General features: G+C 37.3%; 1 protein-coding gene across 3 annotated transcripts in view; it reads right to left on the reverse strand.

Annotated features, from left to right (window-relative positions):
* Positions 1-964: 964 nt before the first annotated feature.
* SLC44A1 (solute carrier family 44 member 1) overlaps positions 965-14428 on the reverse strand; it is a 147417-nt gene continuing 133953 nt past the window's right edge. For 2 of the 3 annotated variants that reach the window (XM_012554372.2, XM_023727432.1), the window contains 3 exons: positions 9570-9806; positions 4689-4769; positions 965-3315 (listed from right to left, as the gene is read on the reverse strand). In XM_012554372.2, the coding sequence (XP_012409826.2) occupies positions 3292-3315; positions 4689-4769; positions 9570-9806 (342 nt within the window). In that variant the 3' untranslated portion in view covers positions 965-3291. Of the gene's footprint in view, positions 3316-4421; positions 4770-9569; positions 9807-14428 lie in introns of those variants that run through there. The other variant, XM_023727431.1, reaches the window with a different exon arrangement.

Raw genomic sequence — 14428 nt, forward strand, 5'->3', positions numbered from 1 at the left:
TCCAACATGATTTGTAAGTACGCTCAGTAAGTGCCTCATCTTCAACCTTTATGGAAAGTGTGAGAACCTCTGCAGCTAAGCCACTTAAGTTCCAGAGACTTACGACTTGATTTTAATATAGGATAGAATTGATGCTTTAATCCTAAACATTGAACACTGCATTAAACGGTTTGAAGGAACAACCTGCTTTGAGCTTTGTTCATCCATGCAAGGATTATACAATCTCAGTGCCCTACCTAAATTCCTAATGTTTTATTACTATGTGCCGCTAAGCCTCCCAAAGAAGATTGGTCCTCTTGGATTTATACTGAAATACAAGCTTTTCCCTTCCATATTATATTATGGTAGAACTTACTCTTAAGGCAGGAGCCTAGAAAATCTAAATTATGCATCAGAGCCTTAGTTATGTGATGGCAGAAATCCCAAGAATACTCTAGTCATCATCATTATTGACAAATGAGGACCCAAGCTGTAACTTTAGAATTGAGTCCTGAACGCAGGTTTGAAGATCCATCATAGAAAGACAAAAATACAACATAGAGTCAATGGTCTATAAAGTTACTCAGATACCCCACATTTCACAATTTTTGTTCTTCATCTATTCTTCTCACTTGGGCAGAAGATGGAGGCAGTGAGTGAACAGCAATAAGGCAGCCCATAGCTAGCTGAAGAATGATTTTGCAATGAATGAAAGAGGCAGTAGGAATACCTAAACATTACCTCAACACATTCAAAATATTGCTAAAAAGTCTCTGAGAGGCTTTATCAAATTAATCAGGGATGAAGTTTATATAAGAGTGATATTCTATATATCAAATATCTCTCTATATGTGCCTGGGTAATATGTATGCATATATTTACATATATCTATATGGCACACAAATTTATTTAGAGAAAACACTCTGGCAATTAATTTGAGACTCAAATAACATGGTTAAACATAGATCATAATTTCTAAACACAATGTTAGTAAAACAAAATTTATTTGTAAAACAGGACCTGTTATATAAAATGGCACACGATCAAGTTATACAAAAATACAAAATTTCTTTCTGATTACAGTTCTAGTTGCAAATGATGATTAGAAAGCATTCCTGGTGGCTTCCAAATAGCTGAGATTGGGAGCATATGGAACAGGAGGCAGCAAGAGTCCATGATGCTGGGATGTCCAAGTGAGTAGAACCTAATTTCCAAATTCAAGACTTCCATCAGGTCACTTTGGAGGGATACCTCTTAAAATAGCTAGCTCCTGGAATGTCTTCTGTTTTGATACCCATCTTCCAGACTTTTGCCACCCCTAAATTTAGTTCCCAGTGTTTCTGAATGTCCAAAATCTGCGTGACTATGAAACAGATGGTATTCTGATTTTCTTACATCATTTGCTCTCTCACTAATTTGGACAACTGTTAGTTACATAATTATGTTATTCCATTTCAAATGATATAAAAAAGTACAGTGATGCTGTTTGGCGACACTAGATGTTAACTTCTGGAGAATTATTGTCTCAAAATAGCTACTCTCACAATGTTGGTTTTCCAGGTCGTGCCAAGACATGAGCTCTAAATTGTGACTTGTTTTTTTTTCTTTTAATTCAGACTCTTATTGCAAATATTCTGAAAAATCAGAAATATTACATGAGCTTTGAAAATAAAACCAAGGCATTTAGCAACTTTTAGCCTAGCTAGAGTAAAGAACACCAACACTTAAAAAAAAAAAAAAAAATTTACCTTTTGCAGCAATTTTAAAGGTCTAACCCTTTGAAAGCAAGCACATTAGCAAACAGCTGCTTATTAAGCCCTAGAGACATTAATTGTATGCTTTTCTATAATACCATTCTAAATCACTGTTTATTCTGGTAGGAGGCAATGCTTTCTTTCAAAAGATTCTCCTTCCATGGAATGATAAAATGCTGAGGCTTTTTTTTTCTTCTTTTTTTGTACAGAGCCTGTATTTAGTGCAATAAGTTTAAAAAATTTGCTCTGAAATAGTTACTTTACATTAACAAAAATAGCTTTTTTTAAAAAAATTGTAACAAAAAGGAGTTACCGCATAAACGGATCATGAATTATTCTTAGCAAATTACACTTCTTTTCTTAAAGCATTCACCATTACAATAAGCAGAACAATGGAATATTAGCCATTCATATCTGGTAAGCTTCAGGAATAAAAAAACAAAAATAAAAACGAAACCCACCCCCAAACAAAAAGAACAATCTACACTTGAGGATCAAAACATTAACCAATTCTTCAGTTAAACATTGTAGAACTCTGGATACTCAATGGATTTCTAAGGAGAGGAGCACCTGCCAGTGTGTTTTCAGATTTTATAGCAAGCATTTGAATAAAATGGCCTTTGAGCCCTAAGCCACTGAAGCTCCTCCGAAGCAGAAGCCCAAGCACCGGAATTTTCAATGCTTTGTGTTCCATGTTTCTCTCCCTTCTTTATTCCTCCCAGCATTATTTAATCTACAAATCAATACACAGAAACTTACAGGCTAAGCTTGCTGGGTGCCCCAGCTTCTTTTCAAATCAGGCACACAAATGTGTGGAGGATGCTACTAAAAGTCAAAAATAAAAGAAAAAATATAAGAAAAAAGTTTGCATAAGAAAGATTATCCTTTTCTTTTCACCTACTCTCTTTTATAGAAGCATTAGGGTAAACTACAAATACCTGAGGAGTTGGTTACTTTTTAATGTTTGCTGACAAATGTATGACCTACTATGAAAATTCCCATATTGGGCCCACTTGCATGTTTCTAAAAGTAAAATGACATGGCTTCTTTGATTGGGGGAAAGTGATTGGAGGAATTCCTTATTTATCTGAAAGCAAATGCCTAGTCTTGTCCCACTAGGACTTATGCATCAGTAAAATAAGACCTTGATTTTATACACACATCAGGGAACCACCCCTGAAAACTTTTAGACAAAGAATTTGGTACAATAATTTTATCTAATTTAAATAACTGAAGTTAAAATCTCCTCTAAGTTATTAAAAATGTTAATCAGATATGAATCTTAACATTTCCATTAAGACAATTACAATTGAAAACATTAAATGACGGAAGTTGCCTTGTAAAAGCCACCCGTATGAAAGGAGTACATGTTTGACAAAAATAAGCATAAAAAAGGTATTAAATCCCTGTTCCTTTTCTCTGATTTTGGCTGATTATGTGTGTGTGTGTATATACGTATACATATATACGTATATACACACACTCACACACACAAATACATAGTTATGTGTATATATTGTTTTGGAATGTCAATGGGTTCCATAACGGTCGGCTAGATTCAAGCAGAACTTGTTCCCGAAGCCTAGAAAACAAAGTCATACAGAGTATAATCTTAGACAATTACCATTAAAAAGAGATCACGAATAATGTTAAAAATATACACATGGTATACACATTTAAAACTAAGAGCTATGCGGTAGTTCTATATCCATTCACTTCTGATGAGAGTAGTCTGTGCCTGGGGAAACTAAACTTCGGATTTTCACCTTACTATCATCAACACTATTAAGAACACCACCAAAAGAGGCACTGTAGGGGGTTATAAAGAAAATAGTTTATATCTAAATGGTTTGCTGGGGCTTTATTTCAATGTGATTATTTTGCATATACATATAACTATCATCACTCTAACAAATGAACCTATTTCTTTTACTCTTACATACTTAAATGGGCTTGTTTTATATCATATATTAAGCTGAAAACCTATGAATCAGACTGTTTATTAAAGTGTTAAGGAAGAAAGAAGGGAGAGTCCTCACACTTTCAGACGTTTTAATTAGATGGCATGTTGTTTAAAATCAACTGTTTAAAGATCTAAGTAATTATATAATATTTTGAAGTAAACATGCTATTTAAGAAATGATACATCTATAAAATGAGAGAGCGATTAGACCAATATATGTTAGAGATATCTGTCATTACGCAGTGGTGAGAATATCTATGGGAAAAGCAACTCAGGATTCTCTTGGACAGATTAACTTCAGGTTGCTTTTTCAAATAAAAATGTAGTATAGATATAATTAATCACTGATCAGAGAAAATTTATCCTTCTCACAATTAAGCTGGGGTGGGATTAGATCAGGTAGGCTTACTGAGTGGGAATGTAGGCATTAATGCAAATTGCCTTGTTTGCTACTAAAAAAGAGCTTAAGAAATAAAGAAAGTACATTCCAGGCAATAGAGAAGAAAGTCAACAAGGAAAAAAAGCAACATAACCCAAACAATATTTAAAAAAAAAAGAGGAAGATATGAATTTTAGCAAGTTGAAAGGAATGGCTATTATAGCCTTCCAAAATGATTAAAAAAAAAAAAAATCAAACCATCAGTTCAAGTACACAACCAAATGCTCAGTCTGGTGAAAACTAAATACTGATGGTTAAAATTTTGGAAAAAAGAGAGACAAACAGCAATTTCACCTTAGGGACAAAAGTATCAACCCTACCCCACCTTGTGCTATTCCTTTCAGCTTACTTTTACAGAAGATGACGGTCTCATTTGTGACAAGAATTCTGCCATCCAAGTGATGGGCAAGCACACAAACAGAAAGAGCAGTACATCCTGTGTGATACAGATAATAAAAGCTTCTCCTGAAGAAGTGCAGTCAGTGAAGACAGAGAGAGAGAGGAAGTGAAAGTGAAATTCTTGGAGGGCAGCCACCTCCTCATCTCCACCTACCATCGGTTTTAGCTCTCTGGCATCAGCAGCACCTCCCTTACCAGCTTCTTTCATTGCTTTCCTACTGTTTTCCACAAACTCCTGCAAAACAGAAACCAAACTGTATAAATCTTGTGTCCTTACAGATTTCAGCTGGTAGATGAATTCTATAGGGCATTTACATCTTAGACTCAATCTTTGTAAATGAATGGCCTAAAAATATAACAATAAAAATATTTAATATCACATGCAAGAGCTGCTAAATTTGTGGGGATGGACTGCAAACCACTGATATAAAATCTTTTTTCCATCCATTCATCGTGACAATCTCACCAAGGCTAAAAGAGATAATGTTAACTCCATTCGGAAGAGAAAATATCTAGTACTTTTTGGAAAGACTATTTTTCCCACACATAGGATATTGTTTTATTTTTTCTATACCAAGGTTAAATGAAACAAGAACACTTTATTCCATAAGGCTCCTCTTTAAAATAATCCCTGAAGGTGAGAGAAAACATTGATACTACCAAGCCAGAATACTGTCTTTTTTTTTAACCAAACCACAAACAAGCTACTTAAAAAAAATGTCTATCTGGCCTTGACATAACTCTATAGAGCAGGAAGACGGAAAGTACCAAAGGGAACCTGTGGTCAGAAGTAGTTAAAATGAGATTATTCCCCAAAGGAAACATTTCTACTCTGTCAAAGCTTATGGAGTAGTTCTTCATTATATATCCTCATCATTCTTGCAGAAAAAATGGGAGAAAAATTGTATTCTTCATCCAGCTTTTGATCAGTTTAACAACAAACTCTTCTTCTAAATCCCTTAATCACAGGGAGATGTAATGCTTATAGGTCAAATTCTATTATGAAAATAACCTGTTAAAATTATAATTCAGATATTAAGAAAATCCCAAACCTTAACTGATGATATTCTCAGTAGAAGAGGTAATCAGTACCAACTAGGTCATTTAAATCATTTGAAATTTTTGGTATTTAAAAAAAAAGAATTTAGTCTATCTATTAATACATTTACTTTAGATTTAATTAAGCAAAACATGCTCTTGGAAGATGACTTGTTATTTCAATGCCTAATGCTTATTCTTCAATATTATCTATTCTGAAAATAGGATTTTACAGAGTAATAGCAAAGTACTATTATTAAAAAGCATATTTAATTTTATAACATTTGACATGGATAGTAATAGTATTTGAACCATTTTAATATAATTTTAATTTTCTTATTTTAATCGAGGTAATATACAGAAGCTGCAGAGGCTACATAACTGTAAAGAATCTGAATACAATATTCATGTAAATGTTCAGATCTTGACTAACGGAAAACAATATAATCTACTAGTCCCAGGTCTGTTATCTGTATTCATGAAAAAACACTTTTACCGAAAAGTGTCATCCATTATTATCTCCAGTCTCACTGATGCTGTCTTCCATTGTTTCAAATTTGCTCCTAAAACCTTCTATTGAGTTGTACATTTCTGAAATTGTTGTTTATCTTTTGTATTTTTAGTTGCTGTTTTTGTATGATTTCTAACTGTTTATTTTGACATTTTGTTCTTGTATTATTTTCCTGAATTTTTTTATTACTTTGTCTGTTTTCCTTGATTTTGGCTATGTTTTCGTTGGTATTGCCTGTGTTTTCCATGATTTTTGTCTATTTTTTCCTTGGTTTTGTCTGTGTTTTCCTTGGTCTCTTTCCTAATCTCTTGGAAGGCTCTAAATATTAGTCTTTTGAACTCTGTATATCAGGTAGTTCTACTGCCTTTTCTTCTACTGGAAGGTCATTTGATTATTTTGGTCACTTGCTGGAGCCATCTTGTCCTGCTTTTTTATATGTTTTGATATTGTCTCCTCTGTCTGAGACATTAAGGTATTATTTCCCTTATTTATTGATAGTATGTTTGTTTCAACCTGCTTTTTTATTTTGATATGTCAGGGCAGATGGGCCAGGCATGCTCATCTGTGGGTACAATAGCTCTCACCACCTTATCGGTGGGCAGGGCAATAGCAGGCAGGGTGAGCCCGCTTCGCTGTACACTAGTTTGTTGAAGTGGCTGAGAGTGGACTGGGCAGGCCCTGTCTGCCTCCTGATGTTGGTCCAGCATTGTGGGAGTGTTCACATCCCCTTGCCGAAGAGGCAGAGGTGTTGGATGGGAAGTGGTATGGGCTCACTTCCCACTGTTCAGCAGCTGGTTAAGTGGCAGGGGCGGGGGGGCGGTATGGGACCAGTGTAGTGTCAGGCCTGAGTGCTGAGGATGCTGTAGCCACAGCAGCATGGCACGGGCAGGCAGGAAGGTGGAGTGGCGAACAGGGTTAGGTGTGGGGAGAGAAAGAAATGAAAAAAAAAGGGAAGTCAGAACCTGGGGACGGGACGAACCTGGGGGAAAGGTGGCATATGGGGTTACGTGGGAGGTGGAAAGAAAAGAAAGGAAATTAAAAAGAAATAAGATAAAATAAATGGTGGTACGGTAGGGGCCGGTGGGTGGGGGTGGGGCAGACCCGGGGCAGCAGCTAGCCAGTATGCCAGAAGCACTCTATCCATAGTGGTGCGGCAAGGACTGGCAGGAAGTGGGGGAGATGGCATATGGGGCCAGGTGGGAAAGAGAAAGAAAAGGAAGGAAGGAAAAAAGAAAAATATAATGAAGGTATGGCAGGGGCTGGGGCAGACCTGAGGGCCGATGGGAAGGGAGGGGAGGTGATGTACAGAGCTAGGTGGGAGGGGAAAAGAAATGAAAGAAAAAAAAAAAAGACAGCGCAGCAGGAGCTGGTGGGTATGGGTGGGGCAGACCCAGGGCGTTGGCGGGCCAGTGGCTCTCTAGCCAGAGTGGCAGGGTGGAGGCTGGTGGCAAGGAGAGTAGGTGGCACATGGCCCTAGCTGGGAGGGAGAAAGAAAAGGACGAAAGAGAAAAGGCCAAAAAAATGGCATCGTGGTGGGGGCTGATGAGTAGGGGTGGGGCGGACCCAGGGGCCAGTGGAAAGGGAGGGGAGGTAATGTACTGGGCTAGGTGGGAGGGAGAAAGAAAAGAAAGGAAAAAAAGGCAGCTTGGTGGGGGCCACAAGTGGGGACAGGGCGAACCTGAGGTAGCAGCGGGCTGGTGCATCAAGCACTCTCTAGCCTTGGCGGCACTGTGGAGATCTGGCAGAATGGGGGAGACGTGGCATACGGGGCTGAGTGGGAGGGAGAAAGAAAAGGAAGGAACGGAAAAAAAAAGAAAAAAAAATGGCACGGCAGGAGCTGGCATATGGGACTAGGTGGGAGGGGGAAAGAAAAGAGAAAAAAATAATTTTTCTTTTTTTTTTTTTAATTTAAAAAAGTAAAAAAACTAGCAGCATGGTGGGGGCCAGCGAGTGGTGGAGAGGTGAACCTGAGAGTTGGTGGGCAGGGAGGGGAGGTCACATGTGGGGCTAGGCTGGAGGGGAGAAAGAAGAGAAAGAAAACAAAGCAAAAAAAAAAAAAATGGCAGTGTAGCAGTATGGACTCGGGGCAGTGGCAGGCCAGTGGCTTTCTAGCTGTGGTGATGTGGCAGGGGCTGGTGGGATGGGGTAGAGGTGACTTACAGAGCTGAGTAGAAGGTAGAAAGAAGAGGAAGAAAGAGGGAATAAAGAAAAATTAAAAAAAATTTGAAGTGGCATGGCAGGAGCTGGTAGGGCAGATCTAGTGGATATCTAGCCATAGTGGCATTGCGGGGGCTGGCAGGAAGTAGGGGGAGGTGGCATACAGAGCTAGGTGGGAGGGAGAAAGAAAAGAGAGAAAAAAAAAGCTGTGTGGCAAGAGGAAGGACGGGGTCAGAGGGGGGCTCATATTGCGGATCCTGGCATTGGTGGCTGCCGGGATGGGGGGTGGTTCTTGCTTCAACTCACCTGAAGGGTGAGGCGTGGGAAAGCATGTTTCTCTGGTTATTGTGTGCTCTGTATCCTGTTGGGAGCTCCATGAAGTTGCCTTCCTGTACTCCCTTGTCTGGGGTGTTGCTGGCTGTGTTCCAAAATGGCAATACTGTGCCATGTTAGTTGGCAAGGGATCTCCACTCTGTATCTCTCCTTGTTCTCTGTTTTCCATTAGTTTCTTCTGCCATTTGGTGTTTGATCTAGTTCTTTATCTGTACATTTGATGCTTAGGGTTCCAGGACAGATGTTTGCATCTGTTTTACTTAGTCTTTTGGGTCTTTGCTGCAGAGGAATGGCATGGTGCCGTGTTAGCTCCGCCTCCTGGCCTGGTATATTTCAGGTGATGAGTTTAACTAGGGATTGCAGCAATAACGTTTGAAAAAGTGGCAGATGGAGAAGTATGGGTAGATTATAGAACCTGGGAAAGATGATTTTTGTCTTTGAGCCTCATTTCAGGAAAAGTGGTCTAATGTTGCAATTCAAGGACTAGAAGACAGGTTTAAAAAGTCAATTCAGATCTGTCTAACTGCAGCGGGGCAACAGTTAGTCTAAACTGAGGACTGTTAATGGGCACTGGTCCAGTCAGGTGGATTTCAAGTGATCTTGTCCATGCCAAGAGACCTTCTTTCCCGATTTTCTCAAGAATAACTTCATTCATGGATGCTGCAGGTTTAATTCTGAATCACTCTGAGTTATGTATAGTAGAAATTAAATTTAGAGAATGCTTTGCAAAATATTTTTATTAGTTATTTTTATCCCTAAAGCCTGTTGCCATCGAGTCTATTCCGACTCAGAACAACCCTACAGGACAGAGTAGAGCTGTCCCATAAGGTTTCTGAGGCTATAAATCTTTACAGAAGCAGACTGCCATATCTTTCTCCTGTGGAGCAGCTGATGGGTTTGAACCACCAACCTTTCGGTAAGCAGCCGAGTGCCTTAACCACTGCGCCACCAGGGCCTCCTATCCCTAGAACTGTAGAGGGCATTTGAGGTCCTTACCATCAGCACTTTATCCATATAGAATTCTCTGCCAGGGCTCCCATCATTGTATTTTGTGTCAATGGCAAAACACAAGAATAATACATCCACTACCATTTCATAAATGGACAGGAAGCAATGAGCGACTAGGAAAGCAAAGAGGCAGACGATGATGAGAGGCAGCACCCATACTGTGTAATCTTGCTGGTAGTTGAGCAGCATAATCCCAGCCAAACCTGTGCTGCAGACTATCAGCACCTAAAGCAGAGAGAACAAAGACCACATTTAACATCCGGCTCTAGAAAACCACTGTCCCTTCGTCATTTGTAGACTTAAAATTCTCTTTACTATTTTATCCACGATGGTTGCATAAAGCCATCACATCTCAAATTAGGATGTATAATTTATATAAATATTTATATATCTATATACACACAGTTATACATGTATATCATATAATACAAACAAAAAATTATACTTTAAAATACTGTTTCATATTAAATGCAATCATTATGTTGTTCCCTAAAACTTCAACTTAGTCTGTGGCAATTTTTAAGGTAAATGCATGCACATTTATATATATAAAAAACTACACATACTCTTAGTACCCAGAAGAAAATTATTGACATTTCAGGGTATTTTTATGAATTTTTGTAAGTATTTTTACATATGTAAAATAGAATTATATAAATCATTAAAAGCTCTTCATTAATATTTACAGTATCATTATAAATGTTTTATAAATATTCAGCTACATAATCTCATTTTGTGCATGATTTATAATTTATTTAACCACTCGCCTACTGTTGGAGATTTACATTGTTTTCAGATATAAATAATGCTGCAAAAAACATCTCTATTCTTAAAAGTTTTTTCTGTTTCATGTTATTTCACATAGAATACATAGTAAATTTAATATAATTTGCTATCAAGTGTAGATTTGGACTATCTGTGAAAAAAGAGGTTGCCAAAAATCCATGCTATAAAAACGAAAGGAAATAGTCAATCTGCTTATTTTCAAGAACCACCTACATTGATGCTTTATCAAAATCTCATATGCAACACTTGAAATTTTTGGTGGTTCTTTCAATACATTTTATTTCAGCCTTTTCAATAGCCCTATGAATAGTGTATGGCAAACATTATAATCCCTATTTTATAGACTGGAAAAATGCTCAGAGATGCTAGCCGACTTGGCCAAAGTCACAGAGTAAATAAATAGCAGATACTACCCAAATAATGGTCTTGGGATGCCAACTCCAGTGCTCTTTGCAGGTAAAAACTCAGCAAATACTTGGAAACTGATACATAGCCGTGATGGGTTATACTGAATCCCAGATGTATCTTGCCCAACCCTTCAGTTGACCTACCTTCTAGCTTTAAATAACAAAGGAAGAGTCATCTAGAACTATAGCCTTTCCTTGTCTACTGCTGAGAAAAGGTAGATTGAGAATTCTTCTCTTTTCCCTACTGTTTATCAGCATGAACACAGCTTTCATTCTGTGTTGCTATAACACATTAGATGATAAGTTGGGTAAGCTATAAGTTGATGTCTTTCGTAGATGTTTTCAGGGGCAAATCTGGTCTGCTCAAAATTGATAAGACCCCTTTATTTTTGCAGCAACACTTATGAATCTCCTGTTTTAGTGACTTATTTTGGGGGGTGATTTCCACAAATGCCTAACTGTATCCATTTTCTTTGATTCCGGTGTGAAATTGAAATAGTTCAAAATGAGTTATTCCTTCTCTCTTCTTCAAATTCTGCAGGTCCACCCTATTGGAGGACAGAGGTTCTTTATGTTCTCAATATATCACTAAAAGACAAATCACATTTGAAATATGAAAGTCAGTTATGCAAAGGTGTGGCTCAGACAAACTAGAGGTTGAGACAAATCAGACAGTGAGACCAAAAGATGCTACAATGGAAGTTTGGAAATTATGTCGTGTGAGAAACAACTTCAAGAACCAGTGACGTAAACCAAAAAAGTCAAAGAAATGTAATAATGACTCCCAAATATAATGAAAAGCTATTGTGCATTTATTCAAGCACAGGAGACATGGGAGTTTTTCAAACTTCAGAGAGGCCAGGGATCCTTGTGGAGTTTGTGAACAATGCAGATTTCTGGGCCCTACCCCCAGAGAGCCTGACTGGTTGGATCTGGGGTGAAGCCTAGCTACCTGCATTTTAAAAGTACCCCAGCTGATAGTGATAAAGTCCATAGTCTACACCTCAAGAAATCCTGGTCTGTATCAGTGGTCTCTGTGGTAGGGTACACATACCCTAGAGATTGTTCAAGAGGATAGCCTGGGACTTCTATTTATATTTATCTCACATATTTAAAATTTCTTTTTTAGTATGCTTTATAATGCATATAATGGCTGCAACAATGGGCTCAAACATAGCAAAGATTATGAGGATGGTGCAGAACCAGGCAGTGTTGCGTTCTGTTGTAACACTGAATCACTAGGAGTTGGAACAGACTCAAAGGCACCTAACGACAACAACAAACATAATGCATATAATGTTAGCCAAAGCTGTACATATATCATTAATAAATGTATTGGGCATGTGTGCTCAAATTTTTTTTCATAATACGATCCATGATTTTAAAAGTTTAGACACCATTAGTCTAGATGGTAAATTATTTGGGATTCACATACATATAGGGTTGAATAGAAAAAATGAAAAGGGAAGGATGCTAGTTTTGGAGTAAAAATGATGTATATTTGAATCACAGGTTAGTACTTCTTGGTCTCGTGACTCTAATCAAGTTCTTTTAACCTTTCTGAGGCTGTTTTCTCATCTTTAAAAGAAACATAATAATACATACCTCCCCAAAATTGTTAAAATAAGAATTCTTAAAGCATTTAACACAGTGCCTAACAATGTGAGTTTCTTTTCTAATTTTTTTTGCCACCATGAACCTTGCATTTATGATGTCCTTTTCCCCATGAAGCCCATGTTTTAACAGATTTATCAATAAGGGGCCCTGGTGGCACAAGGATTTAGCAGCACTCAGCTGCAAACTGAAAGGTTGGTGGTTTGAACCTACCCAGCTGCTCTGTGGGAGAAAGACCTGGCAATCTGCTTCCATAAAGATTACAGCCAAGAAAACCCTATGGGGCAGTTCTATTCTGTCACATGGAGTTGCTATGAGCTGGAATCGATTTGACGGTACACAACAACATCAATAAAATAGCATTTATAAGTAATAATTCATGTTCTCAGTTGTTATTAATCAAAGCCAAATAAACTGTCACCGAGAACATATAATCAATGTGAGAAAAAGTAATATCAAATAGCAGTAAAATAATTTCACACAGAAGCAAAGAAACCTGAGATTCTGGTTTTCTGTATAGCTTTATGGGGGCAAATATGTAATTTTTTATTAGATTTAAAATTTTGAACATAGCTTATAAATCTCCTTTCTTTCACCTGAGGACTCTATAGGCCAGTGGTAACAGGTAGATAGCTAAGGTCCCTTCCAAATTTAAATCACCACCTAAAAACCTTTGGGGTTCCACAGAAATTAAACCAATGAAATAGTCTTTTTTCTTTTTAAATTGAAGGTTTTTTAAATTAAATTTTAAATTTTGAGATGATTGTAAATTTGCATGCAGTTGTACAAAATAATACAGCGAGTTCTCATGTATCTTTTATCCAGTTTGTCCCAATGGTAACTTCTTAAAAAACTATAGTACAATATCACAATCAGGATACTGGCGTTGATACAGTCAAGATACAGAGCATTTCCATCACCACAAAGATCCCTCGTTGACCTTTTATAGCCACTCCCACCTCCCCCATCCCTATTCCTAACCCCTGGCAACCACTACATGATCCATTTCTACAATTTTGTCATTTCAAGAATGTTATATAAATAAAATCTAAAAATATGTAATCTTCTGGACCTAGTCTTTTTCATTCAGCATAATTCCCTCAAGATTCATCCAAGTTGATGCATGAATCAAATAGCTTGTTCCTTTAATTGCTCTGTATATATATGCTTTTCTTTTATATTGCTTTATATCTGTCTTAGTGGTAACCAAAAATCCAAACCCATTGCCTTTAAGTCAATTCCAACTCATAGTGACCCTATAGGACAGAGTAGAAATGCCCCATAGGGTTTCCCCAAGGCTGTAATCTTCATGGAAGCAGACTGCCACATCTTTCTTCCGTGGAGTGGTTGGTGGATTCCAACCACTGACCTTCTGGCTAGCAGCGGAGATCTTAACTACTGCACCACCAGGGCTCCTTTTCTTAGCAGTAGGGATAAATTAAAAATACGTAAACAAAATAAAAAATGTGAATCCTTTCCTGAATCAATCATACAGCATATAAATAATAATAACAGTTAATTTATTAACTGTTCTCAGCCTTTTGCATGGATTAACTCGTTCAACCCTTACTATAAAAAAAATTTCCTCTTATTCAAAAACTTGACAGGAATGAATACAATGATTATAGTGTAAGTTCAACTGCAAATTTGGAAAATATATTTATCTACAGTTTTAGTCTTACTTCTTTTAGGATGACATTGCCTAAGAACCTTTTCACTTCAAATCATTCAGTGTTATGCCTCTTTTTTCTTTGCAAAAACATTTTAAAAGCACACTGGCTAGAGCAATCTAAGTGTTCGGTAGTAAGAGAATGTTTAAGTACAGCATTTGATAGACCATCACGATAATGAGTACTTAGAAGATTATCAAAGCAGTATTGAAAATGTATATGATAAAATGTGAAGTACAAAGGGCAGGACAAACAGGTATATTACTATGCTACGATTGTAGAAATATAAGCCTATGAAAAAACTCTAAGACACAATATATAAAAATAATAAGACATATTTAGGTTATAGTGGTAGAATTATAAGTCTTTT

The sequence above is a fragment of the Trichechus manatus genome, unplaced genomic scaffold (assembly GCF_000243295.1).
Source record: "Trichechus manatus latirostris isolate Lorelei unplaced genomic scaffold, TriManLat1.0 scaffold00016, whole genome shotgun sequence".
Classification (NCBI taxonomy): domain Eukaryota; kingdom Metazoa; phylum Chordata; class Mammalia; order Sirenia; family Trichechidae; genus Trichechus; species Trichechus manatus.